Here is a 14,216-nt window from a genome sequence, read left to right on the forward strand (position 1 = left end):
GGGAGTCCTTCCCTGAACTGCAGTTCTTTGCAAACTGCTCCAGCATTTCTATGTCCTTCATTTTTCCACTAAAGAAAGAGACAGGAATTGGAGCAGGACTGGCAAGGAGAAAGAGCTGAGGTATGCTAGGTAAGCCTAATCCCCAGGCTCCTTCCTCAGCTGGTGCCATCACCCATTGCTGAGCGTAGAGCTGCCCATGCTGTTCCCCCCCCTGCCCCACACACTTCTTTCACCATGATTAAAACCAGAGGTAAGAACCATTACCACTGAGGAGGAAAAAGGTGCTCCGAGAGCATGGAATGTCACTTACCTACTACAAGGAGCAGCATTTTAACACTGTTTGTGAGACAAATAAAAGAATCATTAAATAAGGACTTTTCCTTCTTCTAGAAAAAGGGAAGATGAGGACAGATGTAGCCCTAAAATGCATCCTGCCACTTCCTTGGCTGATGAATAGTGGGTTTGCCAAGTATGTTACAAGTATTTCCACAGACCCATCAAACAATTGTCCAGCAGATGCAGAATTTCACTGCAGGCTTTCAGATTCCTAGAAATGGAAATATAAATGCAGTCAATAAGGCTTCTTGCCCACGGTAAGCAACAACTAAAGAGCACCTTTCATCCCAGTCATCAGGCTGCCTTCAGGTGGGGTTTTGTGCTCCTTTGGGTTGTCTTTTTAAAAGCTTCTTGCAACAGCACAATCTTTTAATCGTGGCCATGGCTTTTTCCTTGAGAGAGACAACCAAGCATTTGCTTTGACAGGAGACAGTCTGGAACAAAACCCATCAGCACTAATAAGTAGTCATCTTCCCAGATGTGATGTTCTCCATCACGAAAGTCTGCAGCGTTTCATACAACTTTCCAAACTCCTTTTTTACCTTGAACTTTCCCCCCTCACCACCACTGTTTCTTGTGCACTTCAGTACTCACCTTTTTTTGCTTTAGTTCCATCACTGAGCCCTTCTAAACTGCTTGTGGTTTCAAACCTTTTAGAACGTGTCTCAGCTGATTTGGAGATAGGTTCTTTTCCCCTTGAAATGACAGGAGGAAGCACAAACCCAGAACACATCCAAAATTCTTTCACTTCTGCTCAAAGAGGATTTTCTTTAATTTAGGGGAGGTTGAAATAAAAATGGGTTTTGTTTTTCCTTTGGCTGTGTCACAGGAGAAAATTCAAATTAATATTTAAGAACAAACTACAGTAATCTTTCTATTAAAATGATATAGAAAGAGCACTTGGGAGTCACATTCCCATCTCTGCTAGTAGTCCTCAAAGACACATTGAAAAGTCTCCTTAGGAGACAGATTTCCCCCACTTTTTATACTCTTCTTTTCCTGGTGGCAATTACAGAGTGGCAAACATGAGCCATTGTACTGAAATATTAGCTCAGCCATGGATTAATTATCTCATCCACTCCTGTTGGCTGCTGCTGACCATTAACAGCTTCCTCACAATGCATACACTTCACAGGCACACAGGATGTCAAGGGCTGGAAGGGATCCAAAGAGATCATTGAGTCCAACCCCCCTGCCAGAGCAGGGCCACACAATCTGGCCTAGGTCACAGAGAAGCACATCCAGACAGGCCTTGAAAAGCTCCAGAGAAGGAGACTCCACAACCTCTCTGGGCAGCCTATGCCAGTGCTCTGGGACCCTTGCAGTCAAGAAATTCCCCCTTGTGTTGAGCTGGAACCTCCTATGCTGCAGCTTCCATCCATTGTTCCTTGTCCTATGCCAAGGAGTAAGCGAGCAGAGCTTGTGCCCCCCTCCTGTCCCCAGCCCTCAGATAGTTATAAACATTAATTAAATCCCCTCTCAGTCTTCTCTTCTCCAGACTGAACAGCCCCAGGTGCCTCAGCCTCTCTTCACCAGGCAGTGCTCCAGTCTCCGCATCATCTTCCTAGCCCTCTACTGGACCTTCTCCACAGCAGATCCCTGTCCCTCTTAAACTGAGGAGCCCAAAACTTAATGCAGTACTCAAGATGAGGTCTCAGCAGGGCAAGGTAGAGGTGAGGGAAAACCTCCCTCAATCTGCTGGACACACTATTCCTAATACACCCCAGAAGCCCAATGGCCTCTTGGCCACAAGGGCACATTGCTGTGCCATTGCTTCACCTTCCAACTTAATATGCCAGGACCAGGCTTCTACAAAATGCCTTTCTATAGCACTTAGCTGTTTGAAGACAAAACTATTCTGTTAATAAATTTGGCCTTCAGATAGATACAGAGACCCAGCACTCAAACTCAGCTGCACAGAGGTCACGCAGGACTTCCATCTCTGCCCATACAACCAACCTGCATGAGCCAAAGTGATGCCAGCACAGAGGTCACGCAGGACTTCCATCTCTGCCCATACAACCAACCTGCATGAGACAAAGTGATGCCAGCACAGAGGTCACGCAGGACTTCCATCTCTGCCCATACAACCAACCTGCATGAGCCAAAGTGATGCCAGCACAGAGGTCACGCAGGACTTCCATCTCTGCCCATACAACCAACCTGCATGAGCCAAAGTGATGCCAGCACAGAGGTCACGCAGGACTTCCATCTCTGCCCATACAACCAACCTGCATGAGCCAAAGTGATGCCAGCACAGAGGTCACGCAGGACTTCCATCTCTTCCCATACAACCAACCTGCATGAGCCAAAGTGATGCCAGCACAGAGGTCACGCAGGACTTCCATCTCTGCCCATACAACCAACCTGCATGAGCCAAAGTGATGCCAGCACAGAGGTCACGCAGGACTTCCATCTCTGCCCATACAACCAACCTGCATGAGCCAAAGTGATGCCAGCACAGAGGTCACGCAGGACTTCCATCTCTGCCCATACAACCAACCTGCATGAGACAAAGTGATGCCACTGTCACCTGCAGTGTTGTGTTTCTTTGGCCCTGAGCTCCACTCTGATGATGTTACCAATAATTTATTGTTTACCCAGACCTACTGACAGGTGGCTACAGAAGAGTGAATGCAAAGCCACTTGTCTGGAGTTCTGTAGCAAGTGAGGTGTTTTGCAAAGCTTAAATACAGGTTCTCTAAGTCACCATCTATATTCCAGTGAGAACAATTAGTTCTGCCTGTTAAGTCATTCCAGTCTGGGAACTGCTGAACTAACAGTGGGAAATTAATCATCTGGAAGCAGATACTATGAGCAAAAACAAGTAATATTATTCTTTTTATGTACATTCTCAGCTATTAAAGACCCCTTGCCCAGCTTACTTTTGTTATTCAGTGAAGTGTGGTAAGCTGCCTAATTTGACAAGAAAACCTCCAAGACTCCTTTCTGCTGCATCCAGGCTGATTTGGTTGTTAATGTTCTGTGAAAGAAACACATCTTTAGAACACATTCTCATCTCACTCTTTAAGCCTCATATTTCCACAGCACAGAAAAATTGCTTGGATCTCATATTTCCCTCCCACTACACCAGGCAAGTGACACAGCTTAACCTCAGCCATCAACTCGATCCCACACAGCCACTCACTCACCCCAGTGGGATGAGAGAGTGGATTGAAAAAGGCAGGAAAGTTGTGGTTTCAGAAGAAGTTTCCTAAGCAAAGTAAAAGCTGTGCATACAGAGCAAAACAAGGGATACTGTCACCACTGCTCAGCGGCAGGAGTGCAGCCAGCTCCAGGACAGCTGGGTGCTGTTGCAAGTAAAGGTGACTTGGGAAGACAAGCAGAGTGTGACAACTTTTATTGCCACACCCCACCCCACCCTTTCCTCCTTCTTCTTCCATCTTTATATGCTGAGCATAACATTATATAGTCTGGAATATCCCTCTGGTCAGATGTCCCAGCTTTGTCTCTCCCTAATTTCTTGTGCAACCCCAGACTGCTCATTGGCAGAGTAAGGAGCAGAGAAGGCCTGAACTTGAGCAACAACTAAACCATCCCTGTGCTACCATCACTGTTTCCAGAACTAACCCAAACCATCACTTCATGCCAGTCACTGTGAAGAAAATCAGCACCTAAGAAAATGCATCAGCAGCAATGAACAGGGAACTTTTCCAGTCAAGCACTATTCAAGCACCCAATGTATTTCATCCTCATCTCCTTTGGATCAAATCAGTTAACCCATGGGCTAATTCAGTGGCTTGTAAGTCATCAAATATTTATTTTAATCTGCTTACAAATTGTCCAGAAAAAAAAAAAACAAACAAACAAACAAACAAGTACAGCACTATTTTTATGCCTTTTTGTCCTCAGCACTGAAAATGAAACACAGTTATTGCCCCACCACCACCACCATGTCATGACTGTGGCACAGGTTTTCACCAGATTTGTCATGTGAAGTTTTCTGGCCTCTTGTTCCAAACACATTTGATATTATTCACAATAGATACAATCACCTTGCAAAAATCACACATGGAAAGCATTACACAGAGGTGATTAAACACATGCTGAAAATGTACTAACAGTTCTCCCTAAGTCCCAGTATTTTATCATACACAGACACAACAAAGTCACTTTGGTGTGTAGGCAGATCATGCTTAAACTGGATCTCCACAGCACAGTCAAACGTTACAGAGGTGTTGGTTGAGGACAATATGAAGTACAGGTCTGGCGTTCTTCTGCAGGATCCTCAACAACACTCCTCGCTCTAAGAGTACAAATCAAGCTGTCAGACTACATAGTTCAGAAGTAACCACTGAGGAGGCCTACCTCAGTGTGATGACCAAAATGTTGCTTGCTGCAAACTTAAATGTTTCAGAGTAAAGGCAAACCTCTCCTGATCGAGAATCAGCTGGTGCAGCACAAACTCCCGTCTCCCCCAAGTCTGCATTGGTGCCTGCTCAACCACAGCAAACATGGTGCCAAGGGCTGACCATCAGCCTGGTCCTTTTCATTTGAGCTTATTTTCAGGAGGCTCTCACTTGATGATAATAAGCTCGCTTTAGTTCCAGGTGTTAGGATTTCTGAACCCCTGCAGAAACATCTGTTTGGGTGAGTCTGGTTCAAACCGCAGTGGTAATCTGTGTCAGTCCTAAATCGTTGGACTCTTCTCTCTCTTGGGGACAGTAAGATGACATTTCCACGACTAGTCATACAGGTTTGTTTGTCCCATCTGCTTCCCTCATGTAGGCCGGGTCCTGCACAGTGTTTCTGACTCTGCTGGTGCTCTGCCTGTCCATCCTCATCTTAAAGGGGAAGCAGAAATCCTTGAAACATCTCTTGAAGTTTTCATCCAGAAAAGCATAAAGGATTGGATTGAGGCTGCTGTTGGTGTAGCCCAAAGCAATGCAGAAGTAATAGCTGGAGATAGCAGCAGTGCTGTGGGACACATCACCTAAGGCTTCAACCAGCACAAAAATATGGATAGGAGTCCAACAGATAATGAACACTGCCACAACCACAAGAACCAACCTGGTGATGCGGCGCAGGTTTCGATCTTTTTCTCGAGAGCCCGAGAGCAGCCTCACGCTTTTAAGGCGCAGGATCATCAGAGTGTAGCAAACAATGATGATGAGAACTGGGATGACAAATGCAAAGACAAAGACACAGATTTTCATGAAGATGTCCCACCAGACGTAATCTCGGTCAGGGAACTGCAAGGAGCATTCAGTGCTAGCAGTGTCTAGGAAGGAAAGAAACAAGAGGAGGAAAATCGCTTTAGTATTAGGCATTCTAAACAATGCAATCATCAAAGCACAAGCTAGGAGAGTGATTATCATGTAATGTGATACTGATAGATGGAGTTGTTATTAAATCACTCCAAGGAAAGCTTTCACTTGCAGTTGAAACTGGGTTTATGCAGCTGTCTTTAGAAATTGCTCACAGAGATGGCGTGGAGGGGGGGGTTAAAAGGCATAACATACAACATTAGCTTCCCATGGGAGGACCTGAAAATGCAGAGAGCAGAAAGCAAACTTTGTGAAGACATTGCCATTTGAAACCTCACTGAGCTTTAAAGCCAGAATGAGGACCATGCTGAATGGAGGGGAAATCTCATTGTTATCAAACTACTTCTGTTTTTGTCTGGGGGTGGAGAGAGATTTTTGGTATCATGAATGGTGGGAGCTGAGCGAGGGCTTGATCGTGGGAAGATTTTGCCCATATATAATAACTGTGTAATGATCTTCTCTTATGTGCCTGCTTCAGTGCAAATGGAATACACATAAGTGATTGCATTCAGAAATATTTCCCTCCTGGCAACAGCTTCTTTTCAGTTAAACAGAAGCAAATAAAATGGTTTTGCAGGGAGTCAAATGGAAGCTGCTCTTTTGGCAGGTGAAAATTCAGCCTGTGCAGCAGCTGTGGGATCTGGGCCACTGACACCAGCCCACGCCAGAGTCCCAGGCTGTCACTTGATTTTGTTTCAGAAATATTTCATCTGACAGCAGGCCACTGAGGAATGAAATATTTGAGGGTTTATTTGATGACCTCATTGGAGCCTCCCAGCATATAAAGTATATGGAAAACCAAGAAACAAGTTAAAGGACGAGGCAAGAGGAGGAGTAAATTTACAGCTGCTGTCAGCACTTAAAGTCTGCTGGAGACAAGTCAAGGTAACAAGGAATTTTCACTTTGAATTGTGGCTCAGATTTTATTCTCCTGAGCACTGATTTTTTTTTTTTTTCATTTTTGTTTCATTTTCCCTACTGAATTTCTCATTTGTCTCCAAATGATTATGTATTGTCTTTTATTGACTCAGACCTAGGGTGGAATGATTCAATATACTCTAGCACATCATTTTTTTCCATATCTCTCTCCAGAAGAACTAGGCAGAAAAATTCCATTAAGCCCTATCCCCTCCTATTGAAATACTTCACAAAACCAAGATATTGCAGAGAATTTGCACTCAAGAACAACCAGGAGGGAAGTTATCATTACAGTATAGAATCATAGACTCATAGAATCAACCAGGTTGGAAGAGACCTCCAAGATCATCCAATCCAAACTAGCACCCAGCCCTAGCCAGTCAATCAGACCATGGCACTAAATGCCTCATCCAGGCTTTGCTTGAAGACCTCCAGGGATAGTGACTCCACCACCTCCCTGGGCAGCCCATTCCAATGCCAATCACTCTCTCTGCCAACAACTTCTTCCTAACATCCAGCCTATGGAAGATGTTGAATACTAAAACATCCAAATAAAAATGTTGAATTCAATGCTAAAATATTTTAAGTGAATTCTTCAGTAAGAGTAGCTCCATTAAGGCCAGAGAGGGACTATTTACACACTTACAAACAAAAGGGAGTAATTGAGCATGAGGTGGGGACTTTCAACACCATCATTTTCAATTTGGTGTTGGGTTGTTCTTTAAATCTGATCCCAACAGATGCCTTATAGCACATTAACAGCTATTCTGAAGAGTGTAACAGATTCAGTCCTGAACTCCAGCTGTCAAGCAAAGACAGGGTCCATGCTTTTCTCCTTCAGCATTTGTCAGTGCATTTCATGAACACACCAGACAAGCTAATTGGCAGCAAATGCCCAAGAGAGACCTTAGATCAGACAAGCAGGGATAAACAGTAAGGACTGACAAGAATTTCCCACCTTGTTTGGCTCACTTGGGCTTCATATTCTCTCTCCAGCTACAGACTTTTCCTTTCTTTTGAATTGTGTATTCAAGTGCTGTGAAAGGGCTGTTAATCATACTCTGCTCTGCTGAGACCCCACCTGGAGTACTGCATCCAGATCTGGAGCCCCTGGGACAAGAGGGCTATGGATGTGCTGGAAGGTGTCCAGAGAAGGGACACAAGGATGAGCAGAGGGCTGGAGCTGCTCTGCTACGAGGAGAGACTGAGGGAGTTGGGGCTGTTCAGTCTGGAGAAAAGGAGGCTCCCAGGTGACCTTATTGTGACCTTTCAGTATCTGAAGGGGGCTACAAGAAAGCTGTGGAGGGACTTTTTAGGATGTCAAGTAGTGATAGGACTGGGGGGAACGGAGCAAAGCTGGAAATGGGGAGATTCAGACTGGATGTTAGGAAGAAGTTCTTCGGCATGAGGGTGGTGAGACCTTGTCATGAGTTGCCCAGAGAGATGATTGAAGCCCCATCCCTTGACGTGTTCAAAGCCAGGCTGGATGAGGCTCTAGACAGCCTAATCAAGTGTGAGGTGTCCCTGCCCATGACAGGTCGGTTGGAACTAGATAATCCTTGTGGTCCCTTCCAACCCTGACTGATTCTATGATTCTAATAAGCTCCCAAGTCTAAACACAGCTGATAGCTTTAATATTAATAACAAGCAAGTTAGTCTATGCTCTGGGAACCTGTTCAGAACAACTCTCACAACACCTACAAAAAGCACCTTAAGCCCATGTTTCAAGCATCATCCTAAAGTGATCTTTGATCAAAGTGATCAAATTCCTGATTTTTTTTGCCCTGCAGCTTGCTAGGAGTTTTTTGACTCCAGCACAGACAATGCTTCAAAGTGCATTTTGTTCTTTTAGCTGGCCAGAGCACCTGAGCTTAAATGATTTATCTGTCCTGCTGCAATATGATCCAAAATATATTCCAAAACGTCAGAAAACTCACAGATACTCATTTTGAAGAAGAAATCAATCAGATTTCATAAATACCTGAAACCACATCTGAGAAACAACCAACCAAACAAAAGATTGAATTGGAAATGCTCACACTCACCTTCCCTGACTTTGGTACCCCCGAGAACTATGGCAGATATCCCCACAGAGGAGGACAAGAGCCAGATGCAGATGTTGATCATCTTTGCCTTGAGAGGTGTACGGAAATCCAGCGCCTTCACAGGGTGACAGACAGCAATGTATCGGTCGACACTCATCATGGTCAGTGTGAATATGCTGGTAAACATGTTGTAATAGTCAATGGAGATGACTATTTTACACAGCACATCCCCAAAGGGCCAGGAGTTCATCAGGTACTCGGTGCTTTGGAAAGGCATCGTGGTGGTCACCAGCGCGTCTGCCATGGCCAGATTGAAAATGTAGATGTTGGTTGCTGTCTTCATCTTTGTGTACCTGAAGAACATATAAAAAGCAAGGATTTAGTGGTTCAAAATGGGATTGTGCACATGCAGATATGCAACAATTTGTCAGTCAAGCTTTTGCCATAGTTGTGGGGGGTTTTCTTCCTACCATTTTTAGTTTACAACAGAAGTACAAACAAAGGCAAGATCCTTGGGATGATAACAAACACAAAGAATCATACAGCAACATCCAGGTTGGCAAAGCCCCTCAGGATCACCAAGTCCAACCTAGAACTCTACTCTACAAGATTCACCTTAAAACATATCCCTAAGCAACATCATCCAAATGACCCTCAAACACATCCAAATGACCCTCAAACACATCCAGGGTGGGTGACTCCACCACCTCTCTAGGCAGCTCATTCCAGTGCCTGAAAAAAAAAGCCCCATTTGACTTGAGGTGTCAGCAAACACACTTAAGTTGGGAAGATGATAAACACATTCAACTTAGGATCATTCACCAAAGGTATATGAGCATTTAACCCAATTACCTAAATCCTGGTTTCAATTCTAGCTTGTCAGATCCTTCTACAAGAAAATAGCAATGTTACATTTTGCAACTGATCCAAATGGTTTGTGTTTCCTTTCTTCTTGGAGCTGACTGACAAGGACTGTGAACTTTCTGGGATTGTTTGGAATAAAGACTTCCCTCATTCTCCGCTACTAATCCATGTTATCAGGTTTGTCAGGCCAAGTTGCCTGTTGCATGATAGCTTTTCTTCCTTGAATCCACTACAACACTGTCAGTAAGCTTTAGTCATTTCCCTTCTTGGCTTCTCCATTTCTAATTTCTCCTCCTTTTTCATCAGCTTTTCCCATCCCCCCCTTTTTGGCTGATAATGTAAAAGCTGAGTGTTGTTTAAGTAGGATATCACAGTAAGGAAAATATTGTCATTTTTTTCCCCTCTACCTTTTAAGTTCATCAAGGGGAAGCACTTGTTTTAACCAGCTGGTAAGAACCTCAGCCTACACAGAAGGGTAGGATCTGCTTCCCTAAGATCGCCTCTGCTTTGTTTTGCCCCGGTGACAGGCTAGGGGGACAGGCATGGGGGACTGCACCCAACTCTGCTATGGACACAAAGGCTGAAGGAGAGCCTGTTCACATAGAGGTACATCTGACTCTGCTTCTTGAAACTCCTCTCCTCAGCTAGTCCCTTTCGCTCATTGCTGCCAATTCATTATGAAATCCAATGATAGATTTTCTTTCTCAAAACTGCTCCAGCTACATATTTTGATTGGGTGCCTGAACCAAAATGTGCACATGTAACACACACAGCAGCACATCTAGCTGCACATCTGCACCATTAATAATTTCCAGTGGCAAGGTATGATTCAGTCAGTTCAGGTACTGAACGTGTCAGGCCATGTGATTGTTTGCCTTCAAAACTTCCATATGTAAAGTGAAGAAATGACTGTAAAAAAGTTCTGAGCAGTGTTGACCAAATGGGCCAAATATGTAAATCAGCCGTTAATTAAAACTGGGGCAGTAATGCCATATTATGATCAGCCTGACACGTTAGAAATGGCAGCAGCTTTTCTAGAGCACTCTAGTTGCAATTTATTATGGAAATTAAACCAAGTGTTGGTTTTAAGTACAGAAGAGAGAAGTGCAAGGTAGAGGAAAGCAAACCTTCCTCACTGAGATCCCATCCCCAGGCTAGCACTGTGAACAAACCTACAGGCAGGGGCCATTAGAAATCTCTGAGCAAAGACAGCTAAAAGGAGAGAGCAACAGAAGCTCTGCACTGATGGCATGAACCCCATGGTCCAAGATCCTTCTGACCCTGTTTGAGCTTCAAGATCAAAAGCAGAGCAAGGAAGCATCTGCCAGTCAGAGCAGGGCTTCTGCCCTCTTGCAGATCAGTCACCCCAGCAGGTCCTCTGGAGAGTGGAGAGCCTGTCTTGCAGGTCACATTATAGCTAATAAGGCACTGTTCAAACAAAAATATGAGAGCATGGAGCTTGAAGTCACATTAACAGCCACAGAACTTTCCTCCTGGTAGAAGAAAAAGCAGCTCCAAGTGTGTCTCTGCTGTAAGACTGGGCACTAAACACTCAGATTGCAACTCTGTGCTCAAATGGAGTAATTTCCATTAAATGCCCAGGAAAAACAACAGTAGTAGAAAGGTGATTTTACTGCTACAGACATCACTGATGGTGTTTGGCATTCTTATCTTGTTCATACTGCCAGAAAAGACTTTGAAAAGTTGGAAAAGATGCATAAAAAGGCCCACAAAAATAAGCCAAAGGACTGGAGGAGAATTCTTACTGTAACTTAAAGAGCACATTTGGTTTATCAAAAAGAACACTGCGAGGTGACTTGATTACAGTGTCTGAAGACCTCCACAGGGAGAAAATAGCAGGCACTGAAGAGCTCTTTCAGACTGCAAAGAAAAGCATAACAAGGACAAACATGTAAAAGTCAGAGCCAGACAAACTCAGCTTAGAAACAATGACAGATTCTTCCTAACAGCTAAGGTGATCATTATTGGGAACAAATTACACAAGAAAAGGAGTCATTTTTCCATCTTTTGATGTCTCCAAATCAATGCCTGCTGCTTTGCAAAGGATGTGCTTCAGTCAAACACAAGTTACTGGACTCAATACAGGAATATTTTAATGAAATGCAATGGTCTGTGCTAAGCAGAGGTGAAGTAACTTGGACAGCTCTTCCGAATCATTATTTCTCCAGGTCTTTAAAATCTTCCCCAAGGGTTTGGACAGGAAAAGTTTACTTTCACTTATAGAAGAATTAGTCTGACCTTTTCTTCACACCCCCCCCCCCCCCCCTAAAGAAAATCAGTAGTGAAGACTAACCAAGAGGATTTTATTAACCTTGGAAAATCAAATCTCTGCTTGCCATTATGCCTGGCATTTGCTGTTCCTTGCAGCCTTAATTAAATTCTTTTGTGTGCGTGTGACACTGTGACCATATTTTCCCAGTAGACTTTTCCCTTCTTCCTGTGACAGAATAGGAAAGACCCTCTGTAAAACAGCATCAGCTTCGTAGGTCATTTCAAAAGCCTAATTTTTGAAGCTGCAGCTCTCTGTTCAGATATACACACTGCTCATGTAATACAAGGGAGTGGTTTTGGTTTAGTTCTTCTGACTATGCAACATATGCACATACAAGGAAATTAAATTTCCTCACTACTTTTGGTGCAGCAGGGAGGATGCCTTGTCACTAACAGGCAGCAAGAAACAGTCACCCCAGCATCAGCATTTAGACAACCTCTATATATACAGAGAAGGGCAACAGTGCTGGTGAGGGGCCTGGAGCACAGCCCTGGGAGGAGAGACTGAGGGAGCTGGGGGTGTGCAGCCTGCAGCAGAGGAGGCTCAGGGCAGAGCTCATTGCTGTCTACAAGTACCTGAAGGGAAGCTGTAGCCAGCTGGGGTTGGTCTCTTCAGCCAGGCAAGCAGCAACAGAACAAGGGGACACAGTCTCAAGTTGTGCCAGGGCAGGTCTAGGCTGGATGTGAGGAGGAAGTTGTTGGCAAAGAGAGTGATTGGCATTGGAATGGGCTGCCCAGGGAGGTGGAGTTGCTATTGCTGGAGGTGTTCAAGCAAAGCCTGGCTGGGGCACTTAGTGCCATGGTCTGGTCGATTGGCTAGGGCTGGGTGCTAGGTTGGACTGGATGAGCTTGAACACCTTTTTGAACCTGGTTGGTTCTGTGGGGGTGAAAACATAACAGACAAAAAAAAAAAAATTCACAGTGCCATTCCTCCCATAAAGCTCTGTGGAAGCTTTGGCTCCTTTCAGGAGCAAACATGCACAGCTTTGCTGACCTGACCTCATGTGCATCTAGTGCCTCCCCACACCTCACCAGCCTGGCATTGGCACAATTGGCCTTGCCCAAATCCACCCCAGTTCACAGAACACAGCTGCCTCTTTTCACCAATCACTGAGCTGGAATAAGCACTTGACCCTTTCTCTGCCAGGCTTTGGACAAGGTGGGAGAATAAATTCTGCTCCAATAAATACTTTTCAGGCAATCAGTGCTCCCAGACACTGCGGAGGGATCATGTTCACCCAACTCAGGGGTGAAAAGGTCACTGTTTAGCTTCAGCAAGGTTAAGTCCAAGCATGTTTTACTGATGTAACCTTAAATCTCATTGCTGCCATGCTAGTGATGTCAGGAGCTTGAATACCTTCACCTGAAAGCACTTTAAATGTGCTGTTGGCCTTTCCAGTTGTTAGGCAGTATAGATTAAGTCATACCTTCCTTTAGAAGCACATACAATTCAGAAATGCCTTTGAGAATCCAGATTCAGTCATGCAAACTCCTTTTAATGTTTTTAATTCAACTCCTAAAAATTATTAAATGCCTGCCTGCCTCTGAAGATAAGTGCTTGCAGGCTTGATCAGAACTCAAGTTAAAGTAATGATACTCTCAGATTCTTTGAACTGGACCCTAACAGAGTCTCAACTCAAGCAGGAGATGAGGGATTTTGCTGCTTTCCTGCATCTCATTCTATGGCACTGAAATACAGAGGGCAACCTCTGCTGTGAGGACAGACTGAAAGAGTTGGGGCTGTTCAGTCTGCAGAAGAGAAGGCTCCCAGGTGACCTTCTTGTGGCCTTTCAGTATGTGAAGTGGCCTGCAAAAAAGCTGGGGAGGGACTTTTTAGGCTCTCAGGGAGTGCCAGGACGGGGGGAATGGAGCAAAGCTGGAGGTGGGGAGAGTCAGGCTGGATGTGAAGAGGAAGTTCTTGAGCACGAGAGTGGTGAGAGCCTGGAATGGGTTGCCCAGGGGGATGGTTGAGGCCCCATGCCTGGAGATGCTTCAGGCCAGGCTGGATGAGGCTGTGGGCTGTGTCTCTGCTCATGGCAGGGGGGTTGGAACTGGCTGATCCTTGTGGTCCCTTTCAACCCTGACTGATACTATGATTCTGTGGTTTGAGGTTTTCCTACCATGCTACTTGCCCCAGTCTACACTTGATAGCTGTTTGCAGCTTGTTCAAGTCAGGGCACCTTGCCTTCCTCTGCAACATTCAAATTATTGACCAAATATTTTCATTCTATCTAACAAAAAACTGATGACTCTCTGCTTCCATTAGCCCATCAGAAGAGGTAGGGGAAAGCTGGATGTATCCGCAGCATAGCTGGCACTGTGGCAGTTGATGACAAACCTCCTCTCGGTGGCTTTGAGATACAGCTTTCAAAGAGCAGTACAATATTTGCACTGCAAACCACTCGTGGGCAATCCATGTGCAGAAAACAGTTTGTTAAACACTGGAATATCACAACGAGCTGGCAGCTTTTCT

The 14,216-nt window shown here is 44.7% G+C and overlaps 1 protein-coding gene across 2 annotated transcripts in view; it reads right to left on the reverse strand.

Annotated features, from left to right (window-relative positions):
• Positions 1–3,206: 3,206 nt before the first annotated feature.
• Positions 3,207–14,216, reverse strand: part of OPRK1 (opioid receptor kappa 1) — a 37,508-nt gene continuing 26,498 nt past the window's right edge. The window contains exons 4-6 of one of the 2 annotated variants that reach the window (XM_064170624.1): positions 8,588–8,940; positions 5,368–5,578; positions 3,207–3,319 (exon numbers count right to left, since the gene is read on the reverse strand). In XM_064170624.1, the coding sequence (XP_064026694.1) occupies positions 3,253–3,319; positions 5,368–5,578; positions 8,588–8,940 (631 nt within the window). In that variant the 3' untranslated portion in view covers positions 3,207–3,252. Of the gene's footprint in view, positions 3,320–4,097; positions 5,579–8,587; positions 8,941–14,216 lie in introns of those variants that run through there. The other variant, XM_064170623.1, reaches the window with a different exon arrangement.

Source organism: Pogoniulus pusillus, chromosome 34, assembly GCF_015220805.1.
Source record: "Pogoniulus pusillus isolate bPogPus1 chromosome 34, bPogPus1.pri, whole genome shotgun sequence".
NCBI classification, from domain to species: Eukaryota; Metazoa; Chordata; class Aves; order Piciformes; family Lybiidae; genus Pogoniulus; species Pogoniulus pusillus.